The following is a 17,856-nucleotide window of genomic DNA, read 5'->3' on the forward strand; positions in this document are numbered from 1 at the left end:
GCTTCCATTGCTAACCCCGTCTGCTCCTCATGCTCTCCTGCCGAAACCATCCGGACACTTCCCTTCGAGGCCTTTTTTCTGGCTTTCCATGAGCATACTTCCTGTTCCCCAGCCCACCCCTCACAGCTGTGTGAACTCGCTAGGTCCTGCTGCTTCAGCCTTTCCCACGTCTTCCTCTCCTACCCAGCCACACTGCCTCGGGGTGAAAGCCTCAGCTGTGTCTGCACTTGTGGAGCCTTTCATCAGCGTCCGGAGCTGTCCGGAGCTACCCATGTCCTCCACTGTCCCAAGCTCCTACACGCCGGTGCTGTGACTACTGCCCCTTCATGTGGAGTGCTTCTCTCCCTCTGCTTAGGGTGAATTTCTTGAAGGCACTATCTTAAAAGTCTTGTCCTAGCCAACACCTGACGCAGTGCCCAGTACAGAGGCAAGCTTACTGCTGGAGAAGTGAGGGGGAAAAACAATCACACAGTGCTGAGCACTCTCTAAAACTCACTCCTGGTGCTCACATCTAACCTGCAACCACGGTGGGGGTGCTTCATTCAGATACTTCCCAAGCACATCTTTCTGGGCCTTCTAATCTAGAAAGAACACAGGTTTGAATCATCTTTTCCATATACAGGTTGACTCTGAGTGTAAGGACTGACCTAGATACTAGCTTTTCCCATTTTCTTCACAGTGTTGGTTTATTTAAAGCCTAAAATGTCTGTTCCTTCCCAGGAGAGCCATTCATGGTCTTACTTCCTTGCATATAGTAGGGATAAGATTTGATAGTAATTGTTACTGTATTTGTTCCCTTGGTGCAGTTCATTTGCTGAAATGACTCTTTGTGAAGCCTGGGAGCTTTGGAATTGGTCAGGGACATCTGCTGTATTTCCACACATGGGAATATGAGAGGGAAGTTGGCAGGGAAGTTGGAATTGGAGATGGGTCACTCAACAGTGCTTAGAGAAGTGGGGTGTGTGGGAAGTTAGCTGAGATTGGCTTCAGGACAGGTAGAGATGGCTATGTATAAACAAAGCCTTAAAAAGCAGAGACTAACCAGTGGGGTGCCTGTGCACACAGCAAGGCCTTTGTCACCCTGACTGGGTGCCAACTAGCCTCACGTGATCTTCCCTCACATGATCTTCCCTGGAGCCTTGGTGTTGCCCTCTGTGCTGAGATTATCCTTTCTAGAAGAGACTAATGGCCTGGAGAGGACAAGGGAACCATTAGTAGTTTAAGGAGCATTTGCGCTCCCGTGTAAAGAGAAATTGAATTGAATATTTACTCTAAGAGGGAAGAAGAGAGAGCTGTCAGCGGGTGTGAGGCTGAGAATGAGAGGTGGAGCCATCAGACCCTGCTCCATGAGCAGCAAGAAGGAAGTGGGAGGAAGGCCTGAGGCCTGGACAGGGCTCCTGGGCTGTCTTGGGAACTTTGGTGGGCTCTCCTTTTCAAGTCAGTGTTGGAAATCGTGAGCCACAGTATCTGCCAGCTGCAGAAGGTGGGCCAGCCCCCAGCATGGATGTCTGCACTGTGAGCTTGCTTCTGCGGTCGCCTCCATATCACAGAACTCAGAAACACGTCCAAATATGGATGTGTTTACATGGGAAAGCCAGTGTGTTTAAAATATTATTCAAGTCTCCAAGGATGGGAATTATTTCTGGGGAATTATATTTGTTGGTGGGAGCTATTTTAAATGGTTTTATGTATTTTCCCCCTGTAATTCATTAAAGTTTTTCATTTTCTTTCCTTTTGGATTTTAAAAATACCAACTAGCTTCACAAAAAAAGTATTTCTTTTTATAGGACCCACCAAATAAAGTAAAGATTTTAAAAGTGATGGGAAAATATAACCAAAGCCCAGAACTAGATTCTGTAGTAGGAATAATAATAATGGCCCTTTCCTGGGAATCTTTGCTGAGCATAGTGATGGAGGCCCGTCATCGTTGTTGTTGTTGTTGTTACTGGGAGCAGATGATGAGGGAGTGCCCGCTCTAGCTACAGGAGCCATCAAGTATATGATCCATTTGCCAGCTCAGTTTGTATCCCCAGGAAGCAAAGCTGTTAGTCTGATACATGGTACTTTTCATGATGGTTATTGAATTACATGACAATTAGACATAAATGATATGAAGTTGTAAATGACAGGAATAAACTTTTCTGCAACCAAACAGGGTTTTTATAATTTCTCTCTCTTGTTGAATTACCCATTCCCCTGGTAGCATGTGTAGTTTAATTACTGTTTCATATATCCATGTGGGTGGATCAGCACAATGGCTCTCTGTGACACTTGCCCTGCCCCACAGCTTGGTTTTATCTCCAAACTGTCCTCCTTCATAGTAGCATGTAGAAAAAGCTAAAGTGGCCCTTGTTCTTCAGGGAGCAGCTAGGAACCAAGGGCAGAGTGCAGCCTGTGACTACAAACCGCCATGGCTGAGGACTGTAGTCCCTTGAGTCTCCTCTGAGGGGTGGAGATGTGATCTGTAGCTCAGTGACCCTTCAGGCAGCACTAAGCTCTGACTCACAGTGTAAGGAGACAGTTTAAAGTCAAGTAGCCACAGGAGAGCTAAGCCTGCCAGTGACACCTGTCTCCCTGACACAGACACCTCCGCTGGGCAAAGACTCAGCAGGCGGAACACTTACCATGCCAACATGAGAACCTGTGTGTAGATGCCCAGAATCCATGTAGAAGCCAGATGTTGCCATGTGCACTGTAATCTGAGTGCTTCTATGGGAAGGTCTCCAGTTGGTGGGCCAGATAGTCTGGAGTATGCAGCAGCAAATGAGAAGAGACCCTGACTCAAAGAAGGTGGAGTTGAGGAAGGACTAACACCCAAGGATGTCTTCTGACCTCTACACGCGCACACACACACACACACCAGGGTGCCAGGGGGAGGAATAAAATAAAATATAAAAAACAAAACAAAAACAAAAGTGTCATCAGGGTAGCAGGAAGGCCCAGAGAGGAAGGCTGGAATTCTAGAAACTTCTCTTAGGATTCACTGTGGTTACAATATCTACACCTTGTATTTCTACTTCACATGAAGACTGTGAGGCATTATGTAGGCTTGCCAGACATGGGAGCACATAAAAGGAACATGGTCTCAGATGTTAGTTAGATCAACCCTCTGAGGCTCCAAGGCTACGGGTTTCCTACAACACAGATGTGGCGTTGGTCGTTGCTGTCCTGCCCCCTGTGGGACTGCAGTGAATGAATTTCCTCTTTTTCTAGATACCTAGTCATAATTCCCTGCTTTCTGTTCTCATCACTTTTGTTAAAGTTGTACCCTTTGGAATTTTGTGTGTGTGTGTAATTGTGTGTAGTAGTAACGGTAGTAGTAGCAGTAGAAGTCTAAATTTGGCTATTTTATTTATATGTTAATTTCAAATACATTTGTCAGTCATGGCTGCCCCCGTCCTCTGGTCACTTAGGTGGACCCCTGAGAGTGATGTTTAGTTTCCCTTATTCGCTTGCCTTCACCCCACACTCCAGACCAACTGCTCTTGCTCTCTGCAGTGTGTGTGCCTTGTGTCTGTACTGCCAAGTACCCCACCTCTGGGCTTCTTGGCCAGTCTGTTGGTTTTCTATGGTGTCCTGGCCTTGAGGCTGTCCCAAAGCATCTCAGGTTCTGCCACAAGAACAGTCTCTAAGGCTCATTACTAACGCAGGCCTCTGCTCTCCACCTTCTGGCCCCTGCCGTGTGTCTTCCTCCTCTCCTCCCCTGTCCTTACTCCTTCCCACTCCTGTTTCACCCAGGAGGAGGCAGCGCTTTAACCTTTCCTCCACTCGCCTACATTCCTCCGGGGACAGCACCTTGGCTAGGGACATGGACTTTCTGAAGGTACCATGCCCAGAGTTCTAGTCCCAGAACCAGCAGTGTGCTCTTGGGTGTGGTGAGAGCTCATATCTCAGACAGTTGCTCCAAGGATTACATGAGATCATTGTGGGAGGTCCCTGGCACGCAGCAAGTGTTATCATCTCCCTCCCTGGTCCTCCCTGCCTGCCTAGGGATGAAGCCTGCCTCCTGCACCAGTCTGGGGAAGAGGGTGACACAGCAGGATACCCCACAGAGAATCTGCTCACCTCTGAGATTCACATGGTGACCCCCAGTTAGCTCTTCATGCTGTAGGGACTGGTCAGCCTTAGTAGTTAAACTTAGAGTGTCTTGATGAAGAGATTCTTCAGTGTACCATAGTAGACCATTTTATAAAATGTAAGTTGCCATTTTTAATAGGATCATCATGTTTTGGTGGTCAGAACGGTCACGTTTTTTTGCCCTTTCTCAAAAGCCATACTGCATGAGAAGCTTCTGTCCCTCCTTCTGTCAATGCTGACTCTGGAGCGCTGCCTTTGTCCCTGTGCCCTGCATTTTCTGATGGCCTCCTGGCCACACGGCCTTTCCCTAGAGTGCTAAGTCACAGACTGATTAGTAGCCGCTTATCCAGCTCTGTGCAACTTGGCCAGTTCGCTTTTCTCCTTTTCTTTCCTTTTTTTTTTTTTTTTTTTTTTTCCTTTTTCCTTTGTGGTGCTGGGTTCAAATCCACGGCCTCAGCATGCTCGGCAAGCACTCTGTGTGCTGTTGAGTGACATACAATTCACATACCTTCTGCATCAACATCTTTAAAGGGTGGGTCCAGGAATCCTCATCTTAACAAGTTTACCCTAGTGGCCCAGCAGTGGCGGTGCACACCTTTAATCCCAGCAGAGGAAGGCAGATCTCTGTGAGTTCGAGGCCAGCGTGGGCTACAGAGGGAGTTCTGGGACAGCCAGGGCTACATAGAGAGACCCTGTCTCAAAAAACCAAAAAGAAAAAAAAATGACCCTAGTGGTCTTGTAGATGCACTAAAATGGTTTTCAACCACTAACTTAGATTCTGTTTTCTGGGGGCCTGGGAGAAAGCCTGCGATTTGTGAGTATGCTTAACTACTGAGCTTTTGGCATCCTTGGGAACTGTTAGTGTCCATCTGTCCCTAAAACGCCATAGCTCTGCCTCCTCCTGTCTGCCCTGCACCACCTGCCCCAACCCTCTAACGCATGCTGCAGGAACTGAGCAAGTATCTGTTGAGTGAATGATTATTAGGTATTTTAAGTTTTATAGACTAATTGGGTTAATTTATAGTTTAACCATTTCTTCCAGAAACTTACCTAAGCTGAGCTGTGTTTAAAGGCTTAGACTTAGAATTGTATCCTGAGTCTATGCTGGAAACTCACTGGGTGTAGTGATTGCTCCGAGGGGAGTGGTTAGCTAGCCGTGTTGGGGGCGGCTCTTCAGTTTAGTTAGGTGCTGAAGGGACTCTGCGTAGTCATCTGAAGCATACTTCATAGCTCTTCATTCAGTCAGGGCTGATTCCAAATCAGCTTTTAAAAATCGTAAATAGCTATCACATATACCCTTATCTTGGCTTAGACTCTAGATATGTATTTTTTAAAACAACTCGTGTAAGAATCCAGAATATGTCACCGCGTCCATCATGGAACCTCCACCCATGGTAAGTGTCAGAACAGTGGCTCGGGGTTCCAAGCTGCCTGCCCTCCCCTAGGATGACACACTTGGAGGTGTGACAGAGCAAACGTGTTTGCTTTGTATTTTGAAGATAGACTGCTTTCAATGATTTCTCAGACTGTCGACCGCTGTTCTCTTGAGACAGGATCAGCAAGAACAGTTAAAGACACTTTAAAGGAAAAGCACTTGGGCCCCAACTCTAGACTCAGAATAACTGCGTCTGTTTGTAGTGTGATTGCTGAAGCACCTGGAATGAGCATTGTCAAAACTGCTTTAGAATTTTCAAAAATTATATTTCACATCAGAAAGTTATTCTAATGCATTAATAAATGAGAGCACCACATATAAAAGTGTTTTTCTCTTTCTTCTCTTTTCTGCCAGGTTTCTGTGATGGAGAAAATGATGGCCATGGGGAAGGTATGAGCAGGTGTTGGGGTTGACAGTCCCTATGTGAAGACCGACAACTGCTGCTTAGGTTACTTTACTTACCTGAGATGCTCTAAGAAAATTAGCCAGACGCCGGGCGGTGGTGGCGCACGCCTTTAATCCCAGCACTCGGGAGGCAGAGGCAGGCGGATCTCTGTGAGTTCAAGGCCAGCCTGGTCTACAGAGCGAGTTCCAGGAAAGGCGCAAAAGCTACACAGAGAAACCCTGTCTTGAAAAAACCAAAAAAAAAAAAAAAGAAAAAAAAAAGAAAAAAAAAAGAAAATTAGCCAGACATGATCAAAGCCATGAGAGGGGAAATGTGTGACTAGATTACAATGGTCTTTGTCCCCTCAGTACCACAGTCACAAGGTTGTGCAAGGAAGCAAGAGTTACAGCCACATGAAAACATGAATAATCGAGTACTTAAACAGTTGTTCTTCTGCCTTTCTCAACACTGCCTCAGCCCATTTAGAAAGTCACTGGGAGTAATTGGTAGACTTGAAAGCAGGGCAAGGAACGTGCCAGTTTGCAGTAAGGCTGTAACTCAAATGGTGGACTACTCGGCATGCATGCATGCAGCCAGAGTTCACTCTCCAGCACCAAGTAAACCAAGCATGTTGTAAACTCCTGTCATCCTCCACCTGGGAGGTGGAGGCAGGAGGATCAGAAGTTCAGGGATAACCTTGGCTACATAAAGAGCTTGAGACTAGCCTGGGATACATGAGATCCTGTCTCAAAGAAAAGTAAGTGCAAATTTATTATAAGATTGAATTATGCATTTTGCAGAAGACACTGAGCTTTGTAAAGCCAGTTAAAATCATGCTAGAGATCTGCTGAAGTGAAACTGAAAACCATCAACAAATGGGGATCCAAACCTGTTCCTTTAGTCATTTAATACCTGGCACTGTTAGATCTTTCTAAGCTGAGGTGTAGTTTTCATAATCTGAATCAGCTGGATGGCTAAATTAGTTTGTATGTCACAGAGGCCAGGCTTGTGGAGAACATGGTAAGCAAGGACCACTCGCATGAGAGGTGGAGCCCTCTGACACACCCTGCACACTCCTTTTCTGAGCAAACCACTTTAGATGTTAAATAAAATCATAAGAACTTGAAACTGATTCATCTGATCATTCAAGGTAGAAATGAAGAAATTGCTTCAGGGCCATCCCCCGTTAATTCTTTGAAGAATTCCCAACAAACCTTGTACATGGAAAGAAACCACAACAATGAATTCCTCAAAGGAAACAACCTGTTGAGGCACTGTGGCCTGTCCCATACACAGTCCTGTGACTGATCTCTTTTGGGCCTTGAGTCACGAGGCCGCCTTGCTTAGCTCCTGCAGAACCTTCAGAGCACATAGTTATCCTTGTTCTCCCCCTGCTTTGAACCATAAAGGCATGCTGATAAAGTCTGGTTGTCTCAGCAGAAGTGGCGTCTGTTTCACTGGCGCTGGGTTAGCCATGGTGAGCACTGTGTGGTGCTGGGCCAGCCACTGGTAGTTACTCGGGAAGTCCACAGTTGTAATAATTTCCTCAGTTTTATTAACTTGCAAGGAAAAGGAAACTCCGAGTGTTTAACGCTTTTCTCGGAGTTCATTCTGAAATTTTGGCCCTTGTATTATTGTTTGTTCTTTGAGATATGGTATCATGTAGCCCAGGCTAGCACTGAACCCTGATCCTCCTGCCTCTACTTCTACATGCTGGAATTGCGGCTTGTGCCAACATGCCTAGTTTGATCTCACTTTTAAGTGACTTCCTGGGGTCTGTTACTCATCTTGTGTGGGCCAAGGGCAGGACAGGCAAGACAGTCACAGTGGAGCCATGCAGTCCCCAGAACCCTGCAGGTCCCTCATTCCGAGCAGTCTCCAGGGTCTGCTGTTGAATAATCTTCCTGACATTAGATCACATAGTTCCTCAGAGCTCGCCTTTGACCTCTGCTCTGTGTCTGAGAACAAAAAGCCTTCACTTGGTTTGTGGCTTAGCCGGCCTTCTTGCTTTCATTGGTATGGCTGAGAGTGTTATCACAGCCGAGGAACAGTCCCTTCAGGTAGAGCCAGGTCATCCTGTAACATTAAAGACCCATTAGAACCCCTGTCAGCTGTTCAGCCAGATGTGCCTGGTGATGATCAGTCCTTCCTTATTCCCCATCCCAGCGTTTACCAAGTAGCTTCACTGCCACTGTGATTTCCATGCGTTGTTTCTATTCTCCATTCGTGTACGTGTGTGTGTGTGTGTGTGTGTGTGTGTGCTGTGTTTATGTATGTGGACACCTTGGAGGGCACTTGCACATACATGCACATTCATGTGGAAGCCCAGAGTTGGGTATCTTCCTTGATTACTCTCCACTTACTGAGGTAGGAGACCTGCTGAATGCAGCACTTGCTGATTTAGACTAACCTAGCTAGCCAAGCCTGCTCCAGGAGCAAGGAGCCCCGTCCCTTCCCTGATGCTCTGGGATTACAGGCAGCTGCATGCCTACCTGGTTTACATGGATTCTGGGGATCCAAACTCTGGTCCTCACTCTTACAGGGCAAGCGCTCTGTCTGCCCACCGGGCCACCTCCCCAACCCACTCTTCATCTGTTGTTTCCCTCTTTATTTCATCCTTTCTTTATCAGTGTGTGTGTGTGTGTGTGTGTGTGTGTGTGTGTGTGTGTGTGTGTTCTTCCTTATCTTTTCTCATGCCCGCAGGGCCCTGGCCTGGTCTCATGCCTGTGCATTTTATTTCCTGTCACTCTCCTTTACCTGGACCGTAGTCCACATACAAAGAGCACCCTGGCTGGTGGTAGGCACCATCTCTTCTCGAGGTCTTTTACTTTTCCCCCACGCTCTTGCTTGAATGCCCTTTGCTGTGTCTCTGAAGGGAGCCCAGCCCACCCAGCTCCAAAGCCTTGATATTCCTCTCTTCCCTGCTCTGAAGCGAGGATGCGTTACTCTCTGGCTTCCTTCAGTCTTAATGACTGTCCTAAGTGTGTTGCCTTCGTCCCCTGGCTAGTTTATAGACTGTCTCAAATTTGAATCTGTTTCTTCAACCCCCACAATGACACACAAAGCAACTTCCCAGGGGACTATCAATAAGTATTTGATAAAGGGGCTGGAGAGATGGCTCAGTGGTTAAGAGCACTGCCAGAGGACCTGGGTTTGATTCCTAGTGCCCATAGGGTAGCTCATAATCATCTATAACTAGTTCCATGGGATCTGATGCCCTCTTCTAGCCTCCAAGGGCGCTGGCATTCAAGTAGATTACAGACACATGTAGGCAAAATATCCATACACACAAAATAATACAATATTAAGAAAAAGGAGTATGTAAAAAGTAAATGTTTGCTAAAGAAATCCTGTTCACTAGGCAGGGTGGCACATGCCTGTAATCCCACCACCTCAGAGCCAAAGGCAGTGGATAGCTACAAGTCTGAGGTCAGCCTGGGCTACGTGGCAGGTTCCAGGGCAGCTAGCCCCAAATGCTAAGAACTACTTTTCAATATTTTTCTTTTCTTTCTTTCTTTTTATTTTTTCCCCCCTTTCGAGACAGGGTCTTTCTGTGTAGCCCTAGCTGACCTGGAACTTCCTATGTAGAGTAGGCTGGCCTCAGATTCACAAAGATCCACCTGCCTCTGCCTCCTGAGTACTGGTATTAAAGGTTTGCAACACCCCCACCTCCACCCCCCACCCCCACCCTGCCCCAGCACTTTTAAATTAAGCTAATTATTTGGCCAAAAGTCAGGTGGCTAACTTTAGTTCAGTGAATGTGCTGCTTCTCTCTTTTGTAGCCTCTTTCCGTGGTCCGTTGAAAGAAGAGAGTCTGTTCAATGTTCCGAAGCCACTGCCTGAACAACTGTGGGAGACCAAGGAGGTGGGTGAGCGGTCCTCGGTGCAGAGGCCGACGCCAGAGCTGGGGGAAGGGAAGAGAGGATTGGGCTGGACCCCGAGACTGGAAAGACAGCCGGGATGCGCTTCCAAACAAAATCATGCTCGCAGTGGTGAATTAGTACCGTGATCTGTGGCTTCCTTGCTTTCGTGTGAATTCACTGATTCTCAAAAGAAAACCGTTCAGCTACTGGACCTTTCCCGGTCAGAAGCTTGGAGAGTTGGCACGCAAAGGCAGACATCTCTGCTTTGAGCCACTCTCCAGCCCCTGTTGAGAATTGCCGTCCTGCCGGATGATCCTTTCTGAAAGCAAAGGCCTTTGACCAAGCTCTCTGAGAGGCAGCAGGTGATGAGTCATCTGTTTACTAGGATTTCCCTGAGCTTCAATCTTAGTATCTAAAGTCCTGCTGCTGGCCTCCACCTCACTGTGTAAACCTCGCCCCGCTGAGGAGAGGGAGGCCCTGGCTAAGCTTGGCCTCTCTTTCAGTAGAGCTGCTGTTTTGAGAGAAAAGTCCCTCCTTCCAGCGCCTAGTGATGCTCAGATGTAGTTGGTTGTTTGGTCTCTGGGCCTCACTGTCCTGTCTATCAGAGTCCTGCTCCTTCTCCTCCATCAAGTCTACCCCAGTCTGCTAGCATTAGGGTGATCCTGAAAGGTTCTATAAAAGCAAGATATGTAGTTGATGTTTTCTCTTGAGGGACCTGAAAGAACTAAGATCTAAAATCCACACATTTAAACAGCTCTCTGCCCTCTTGGCTGTGAAAGGTGGTTTTGGAGACTGTTTGTAGAAGACAGAAAATGGGTATGCAGGTGTGCACTCCAAGTACCTGGAGCTGCTCTCTGTAAAGAGATGAGCTGTCTCCCTTGGTCCTGTGGCTGTGCAGTATCCGTCCCTGTCCCCACCAGTGTACATTCTAATTAGATTGTCCTTTTTCATGGACAATGAAATTGTTTTTCTTTTTCTTTTTCTTCTTTTTCTCTCTTGCCAGTTGAAAAGAAATATTTAAATCTGAATGTGCAAAATATTTGCCTCTTTGAGGGAAATAACCATTTCCCTCAAAGACAAATTAATAAGGAATCAAGAAAATATGTTAATGTTATACTTCTCTTTTGACTGGGAAGTTAAGAACTTTTAACCTCCCCAAACTTCCGTGGTGCTCTGTAAAGATGCCCTTGGCCTGTTCTGTCTGTCACCGGCTCTAACTAGGATGCTCAGATCCCCACTTTTCAAACCTTTGAATTTGGCTGTGCATTGAGTAAGTCCAGCTTTCTTTGTCTCTTCCCAGATCCAGTCTCTGTCTGGGCGCCCTCGATCCTGTGATGTTGGGGGTGGCAAGTAAGTAATGTTCCTTCTGCTAGAGGTTCTTGAGAGTCTTCTGTGCTGTGTCACAGAACTGAGAAATATAGCTTGCTCTCTATAAACCCAAGTCAACTGCATTTGCATAAAAGAGCTGTGCTCTTTTGGTACATATAGTTCGTGTATTTGAGGCAGTTCCATTATATGACTGCCAAAGCCAATAAAACCGCCATAAATGTGTTTGAGAAAAGCCCGATTGACTCTGGGCACACGCAGAACCTACCTGGTGGAAATACAAGTGTGCACGTGTCCACTGGACCCCGGGGCAGGCCATGGGCATCAGTTAACTTGATTGGCTACATAGAAGTTGATAAGAAAAAGTTCCATGAATGTACTTAATGCTTCTGAGTATGCAATGCATAAATGGTCACAGGGGTAAAATTATGGTATATGTATTTCACTACAATTTTAAAAAGGGTGAATAGTAAGACTTATAATTTAAAATGAGTCTATGGCACTATTCATTAATCAATGTTTATTATTTGTTTTGGGGGGTTGTTGTTGTTTGTTTGTTTTGAGGTAGGAGTCTCATTATGTAACCCTGGCTGACCTTGAACTCACTATGTAGACTAGGCTGGCCTTGAACTCACAGAAATCAATCTGTACCTGCCTCCCAAGTGCTGAGATTAAAAGTGTGTGCCACCACACCCAGCTTAATAAATGGATTTTGTAACATACAAATTTACTCCCTAAAGATTTTGCGTAGATTATTAAAGCACATACAGTATAACATACTTGTGGTGTGAACAGATGTAACAAGTTTGTGAGAAGATGAGAGTAAGGGAGATTAAGGGGGCAGAAAGGGTTGTGAAGCCTGGGTATTGATACCCAAAAGGAGGCTGGTGTAGGGGACCCCAACAGACTACTGTTAAGGGGGCCACAGTTCCCCCAGCCTTTGAAACCGCTGGATGATCTGTGCATACTTCCTGGGGAGGACCCCTCGGCTGGACAGTGTCCTGAGAGAGCTATGAGAAAGCTGCATGGCGTTTGTCACAGTGTCTCTCAGTATAGTCCCAGAGCATGGCACCAAAGCCAGCGAGTCTTCCTAGGACCAAAACAGTGTGATTTGAAAATGAGACCTTTTCATGATCTAGCTTGACACGAACACCCATTTTAGAGTATCTATGGGTAAATTAAACTAACTTCTGGCCACTCCTAAATAGTGTTTCCAAACTCTCCTGTAGCTTGAGTTTTCCTGCCTGGCCCACAGTCAGGACAAATCTCTCTCACCTGCCAGTCCCACAGCCGTTCAGACCCAACCAAGTAAACACAGAGACTTATATTGCTTACAAACTGTATGGCCGTGGCAGGCTTCTTGCTAACTGTTCTTACAGCTTAAATTAATCCATTTCTATAAATCTATACCTTGCCATGTGGCTCGTGGCTTACCAGCATCTTCACATGCTGTTTGTCATGGTGGCGCTGGCAGTGTCTCTCTGTCTCAGCCTTCCACTTCCCAGCTTTATTCTCCTCCTTGTCCCACCTACACTTCCTGCCTAGCCAATGGCCAATCAGTGTTTTATTTATTGACTAATTAGCAACACATTTGCCATACAGAACATCCCACAGCACTCTCCCATGGTTTCACAGCAGTGCATCGGGCATTGAGTGCCCACAGCTTGGAATGCTTTTTTAGTCAGTTAAATATAAACTCCTGTAATTAATAGCCCACAGAAACGAGAAGAGAATTGACCTCTTTAGAACAACAGAAATCTAGGAACATGACAGGACAAAGAGGCCAGCCCATCCAGAGATGCAGGACCTTCCTACAGACAGGGCCAAGAGTTTTAAAAACCAAAACATTGGGAGCTAGGATTGTAGCTCAGTTAGCAGAGTGCTTGCCCAGCATGCACAAAGCCATGGTCCCATCCCCAGCACTGTATGAACTAGGTATGACTGTGCACATCTGCAGTCCCAGCATTACAGAGGTGAGTGCAGGAAGAGCTGAAGTGTGCGGTCATCCTCTGCAAGTTTGAGGCCAGCCTGGGATAATTAATACCCTGTCTTTAAAAAATGGGGGAGGGAGGCCTAAGGAGAGGACTCTGAGGGTAAGAGAGCTCTCTATGCAAGCATAAGGATCTGAGTTCAAATCCCTGGTACCCATGTAAGAAACTGAGCATGGTTGTGTGCATCCAGCACTGTGGAAGGGACGGAAACATGAGGATCGCTGGGACTTGCTGACCACCAGCCTAGTTCCGGGTTCAATGAGAGAGTGTCAAGGAAACAAGGCAGAGAATGATTTAATGCGGGACAGCCAGCCTCTTCCTCCAGCCTCTGTGCATGCACCCACACCCACACACCACTCACATACACATAATAATGAATTAACTAAAAGCATGTCTTGGCTGACACCTAGACAAATCAACACTCCAGGCTCTAATGCCTTACATTGTAGAACTGGGGCTGCAATCTGTTAACCCTGGAGAGCTCTAGAGCTAGTACCTGCTACGTAAAGGAAGTTGCCTTCTTGCTTTTATGTTAAAGATAGCATTCCATCAGTGTTCTGTTCATGCGGATGGTTAATGACTCCTAATTGTAGGCACCAGATCCAATAGTGAACAGAACAGGTTAGTCCCTGCTTGTAAAGAGCCAGTGTTCTAGAGACACACATAGGAGGTAGCAGTTAACTCAGAGGAACACAGCAGGGAGGTGGGCATTGATAGGGAAATGGTGACAGAATCCAGCCTGAAGAAAGGGCATGAGGGACCCAGGCAGAGAGAACAGCACCTGCGAAGACCCTGGTGAGCGTAAGGAGGCTGTAGTTAGATCACACCTCGACTTAATTCACTGGAGAGATCTGAACCAGGAGGAACATTGCTCGCCTTCCATCAGATCTAGTGGGGACTGGAGTGATGGTAGCAACATTCAGGAAGTAGCCGTTTGTATTTCTCTCAACCACAGAGTTGTTTTGATGTCACTAATGGCCAGGCTCACATTGGTCACATCACTGTCTCCCTCTTTGCTGGTGTCCTCAACCCACCTGGCCACTCTTGTGTCTGTCTCAGCCTTTATTCCTGCCTGCTGACACAGGAGGCCCTCCTGCTCTTGAGTGAGCTACTCCACTGTCTCCGTTTTATGTTCTAGTGCCTGATCTTGACTCTGTAGCCAGTTCCACACATCCGGCCATCTGAAGATAAGGTTTCCGTGTTGTTTTCTTCCGGCAGCCTTTCTTCCTCACTCGTCCACCTGACCCCGTCCACTGCCAGGTTCTCCCTAGCTCCTTCAGTTAACCTCGCCCAGTTCCTTGGTTCCTTTTACAAAGAGAAGAGGCTGTTGAGGAACACACACTCGGCTTCCTTCTGCTGCTGACACTTCCCACAGCTTCCTTCTCCCCAGCCTCTTCTCCATCAGGGCACCTTCCTGATCAAGGTGCATCGCTTCCAGTTCCTGGCCCTCTGCTGCACTGGCTTTTCTGAGACCTCTCTCCACTACCGATTGTTCCCTCTGATGTCTAGAATTCTCAGACACACACACACACACACACACAATTTTATGTGTACAGGTGTTTTGCTTGCATGTATGTCTGTGTACCATGTGTATGCCATGTGCTGTAGGCTGAAAGAGGGCATCATATTCTCTGGAACTGGAGTTACAGATGGTTCTGAGCCACCATGAAGATGTTGGCAAACTTGGGTCTTCTGGGCAACCAGTGCACTTAACTCCTGAGTGTAAGCTGACTTTTTCTGTGTCCCTGCAGTCAGCCCTGTCCCGCAGCTGGCTCCCAGATAACCACACAGAGACTTATTGTTAGTTATAAATGCTCAGCTGATAGCTTAGGCTTGTTACTAACTAGCTCTTAGAGCTTTAATTAACCCATATTTATATCTTATGTTCTTCCACATGGCTCAGTACCTTATCTCAGTATGGCAAGTTTATCTCCTCCTTCTCTGCATCTCCTTGCAACCCCCGAGACTCCAACGTCCTTCTTCTCAGTGTTCTCTCTGCCTTGAAAATCCTGCCTAGTCATCAGCCAATCAGCTCTTTATTAACCAATGAGAGTAATACATACTCACAGTGTTCAAAAAGATTATTCCACAGTTCCCGAGCCCCATCACCAGCCAGCCACACTTTTGAAAGAAGCCCAGCTTCTGCTTCCATTATTTCAGTATTCCACCAGACTAAGAGTCACCTCCTCTAGGGTGTCCCCCAGTGAGGGACATCCCAATTGCATGTCCTCCTGTGCAGCCAAAGCTAAGTATCTAAGATAGGATTTATGCTCTCACCCATCTTTCTGCCCTTCCCCCAGTCTATCATCAGGTCTAGTGGCCCCCATCTCGGCGAGTGGCTATCCCAGGCCAGATGCCTCCAGCATCCATCCCCACTTCTCCGTTCCCATGCTCCCATGTCATTGCATGCTCTGGTCTGTTAACTCAGCACAGTTACCGCTTGCCCCTTTGCCTCCAGGCTCTGCTCTTTGCCTCCCAGATCTGTCCCCGAAACCATTCTAAGAAAATTTCCCCTGGTGTCCTTGCCCTCAGCACTCTGCCAGCCTGGGGTGTTCTATGCCCACTTCTCCAGTCCCACCTCCATCACTTCCTGCCCTCCTGCACTTACCCGTCAGTGGTCATCAGTCTTCACGGTTCCTAGACATACAGTGTGCTTCAGGCCTCCTTTTTGCCCCTGCTTTGACCTACGCCTGAAATGGTTTTCCTGCCTAGTGCACCTGAATTCTTTAGCTTTCAAACTTAGCTTCCTGTGCCTCCAGAAGCCTCCTCCCATCTGCTGCTCACTCCCTCCATTCTAGATACCATTAGGCTCTGTTATTGCAGGAGTAAGCTGGATTTCCTAAGTTGCACTCTTTAGGACCATGCTTTGTCGGGGTCTCCTGCAGGCCCTGAGGCCAGTGGTTGCACCCGTAACTGCTCCACACTATGTGCTGTGTCGACTGAATCACTCCTTCCCCGCTCTGGCTCATGCGGTTTGCTTCAGCTGTTCCTGTCTCTTCAGCCACACTGCTCTGTCCTGGATCAGGCTGGGTCACTGCAAGAGCCTCCTGATCCATCTCTTCTGCCACCCTCTTTCCCCTTGAGTCTTTCCCACTGTGACGACAGTAGCTTCTCTAGCTCGCACTTGGCTCCCTCTCCTACAGTCCAAGACTGACTCATCCCAACAGCGTCTTCCCTGTGTTTCCTCTCCCTTCTGCCTCTCCCACCTCACCTCTCAACACCGGTACTACTTGCACTGACCCCAGCCACACCAAGCATCTTGAGGTTCCCCGAGCACTGTGACATCCCTAGCAAAGCCTTCCTCGCTACAACTCTCCCTGTCTTTGGCATCTCCAGCTTTTGTGCCTGGTTTTGCTTGTACCTCTTGGTTGTACCACCCTATTGACTCCTAGCACAGCATGCTTCCTGCCGTGTTACAGTTGCCTGCTTGATCATCATGCTGCTCCATCTGTGGACTCCAAGAATATGGTTCCCTCATACGAGGACTAAGAAGCCTTGTCCCTTAGAGGGCCCACTCCCAAACTGCACACAGTCCAAGGGTCTGCAGGGACCCACAGTCCACATGTATGTGCAATGTCTACATACCTGCCTTCCAGTGCAAACCAGGGCTGGGTAGGAAAAGGAAATATGGACTGAGGATTGGGCTGCCTGTCCCAGTGTGTGCTAGTGCAGGGCCCCAAGAATTCTAGAAAGTCTACATTTGAATCCAAGCTATTATAAACGTATGCTTTGTCAAGACACAAAAGTTTGTTCTTTGGTTTATAACTTTGGAAAGTTAAAGCAGGGGCTGGGGAGAAGGCTCAGTGGGTAAGAAGAGCTTTTGCTGTGAAAGCTGAATTTAAATTCCCAGTCTCCTCGTGAAAAGCTGGGTATGGCTGCACACATGCCTATAACCCCGCTGCTTTTGGGAGTGAAGACAGGAGGATTAGTGGGGCTTGCTGGCTTCCTAGTTCCAGGTCCAGAGAGAGACCCTGTCTCAAAGGAGTAAAGTAGAGTCATCGAGCAGAACACCTGACATCCTACGCTGGCCTCTGCATGTATGCACTCCCCGCCCCCTCCACGCACACACAGATGAAATCAGATGCAATGCTAGCTTCCGTTTGCAGCTTGCATCCCTGCCCCCGCTGTACAAATGTCAAAGGCAGACCCGACCATGAGCATACACCTTACTTGCTCATCGTACCTCCTGGGCCTGCCTTGGGCCTGGCACACAATGACCAGTCAGTGGTTTTAATAAATGAATGGCAATATGTTTCCTTATTTTCAAGATTATGGAAACTTGGCTGGAGAGATGGCTCAATGATAAAGGGCACTTGCTGCCTGCTCCTACAGAGGACTGGATGGGTACCTACAACCACTTGTGACTTCAGCGCTAGGGGTCCAACACCCTTTCTTAGTTAGGATTACTATTGCTGTGATGAAACACTTTGACCAAAAGCAATTTGGGGAGGGAAGGGTTTATTTCACTCACAGTTCCATATAACAACAGTTCATCCTCAAAAGCAGTGAGGGCAGGAACTCAAGCAGGGCAGGAACCTGGAGGCAGGAGCTGATGCAGAGGCCGTGGAGGGTGCTGCTTCCTGGTTTGCTCAGTCTGCTTTCTCATGGAACCCAGGACCACCAGCCCAGGGATGGCCCCATACATAATGGGCTGGATCCTCCCCCATTAAGCACCAGTTAAGAAATTGGCAGCGGTGGCGCACGCCTTTAATCCCAGCCCTCGGGAGGCAGAGCCAGGGGGATCTCTGTGAGTTCAAGGACAGCCTGGTCTACAGAGTG

At 47.5% G+C, this 17,856-nt stretch overlaps 1 protein-coding gene across 1 annotated transcript in view; it reads left to right on the plus strand.

Annotated features, from left to right (window-relative positions):
• The window catches only part of Crtc3 (CREB regulated transcription coactivator 3), a 108,201-nt gene that overhangs the window by 77,341 nt on the left and 13,004 nt on the right, over positions 1-17,856 (plus strand). The window contains exons 7-9 of the mRNA XM_059272371.1: positions 5,867-5,902; positions 9,680-9,762; positions 11,061-11,110. Of these exons, the coding sequence (XP_059128354.1) occupies positions 5,867-5,902; positions 9,680-9,762; positions 11,061-11,110 (169 nt within the window). The remainder of the gene's footprint in view (positions 1-5,866; positions 5,903-9,679; positions 9,763-11,060; positions 11,111-17,856) is intronic.

The sequence above is a fragment of the Peromyscus eremicus genome, chromosome 1 (assembly GCF_949786415.1).
Source record: "Peromyscus eremicus chromosome 1, PerEre_H2_v1, whole genome shotgun sequence".
Lineage (NCBI taxonomy): Eukaryota > Metazoa > Chordata > Mammalia > Rodentia > Cricetidae > Peromyscus > Peromyscus eremicus.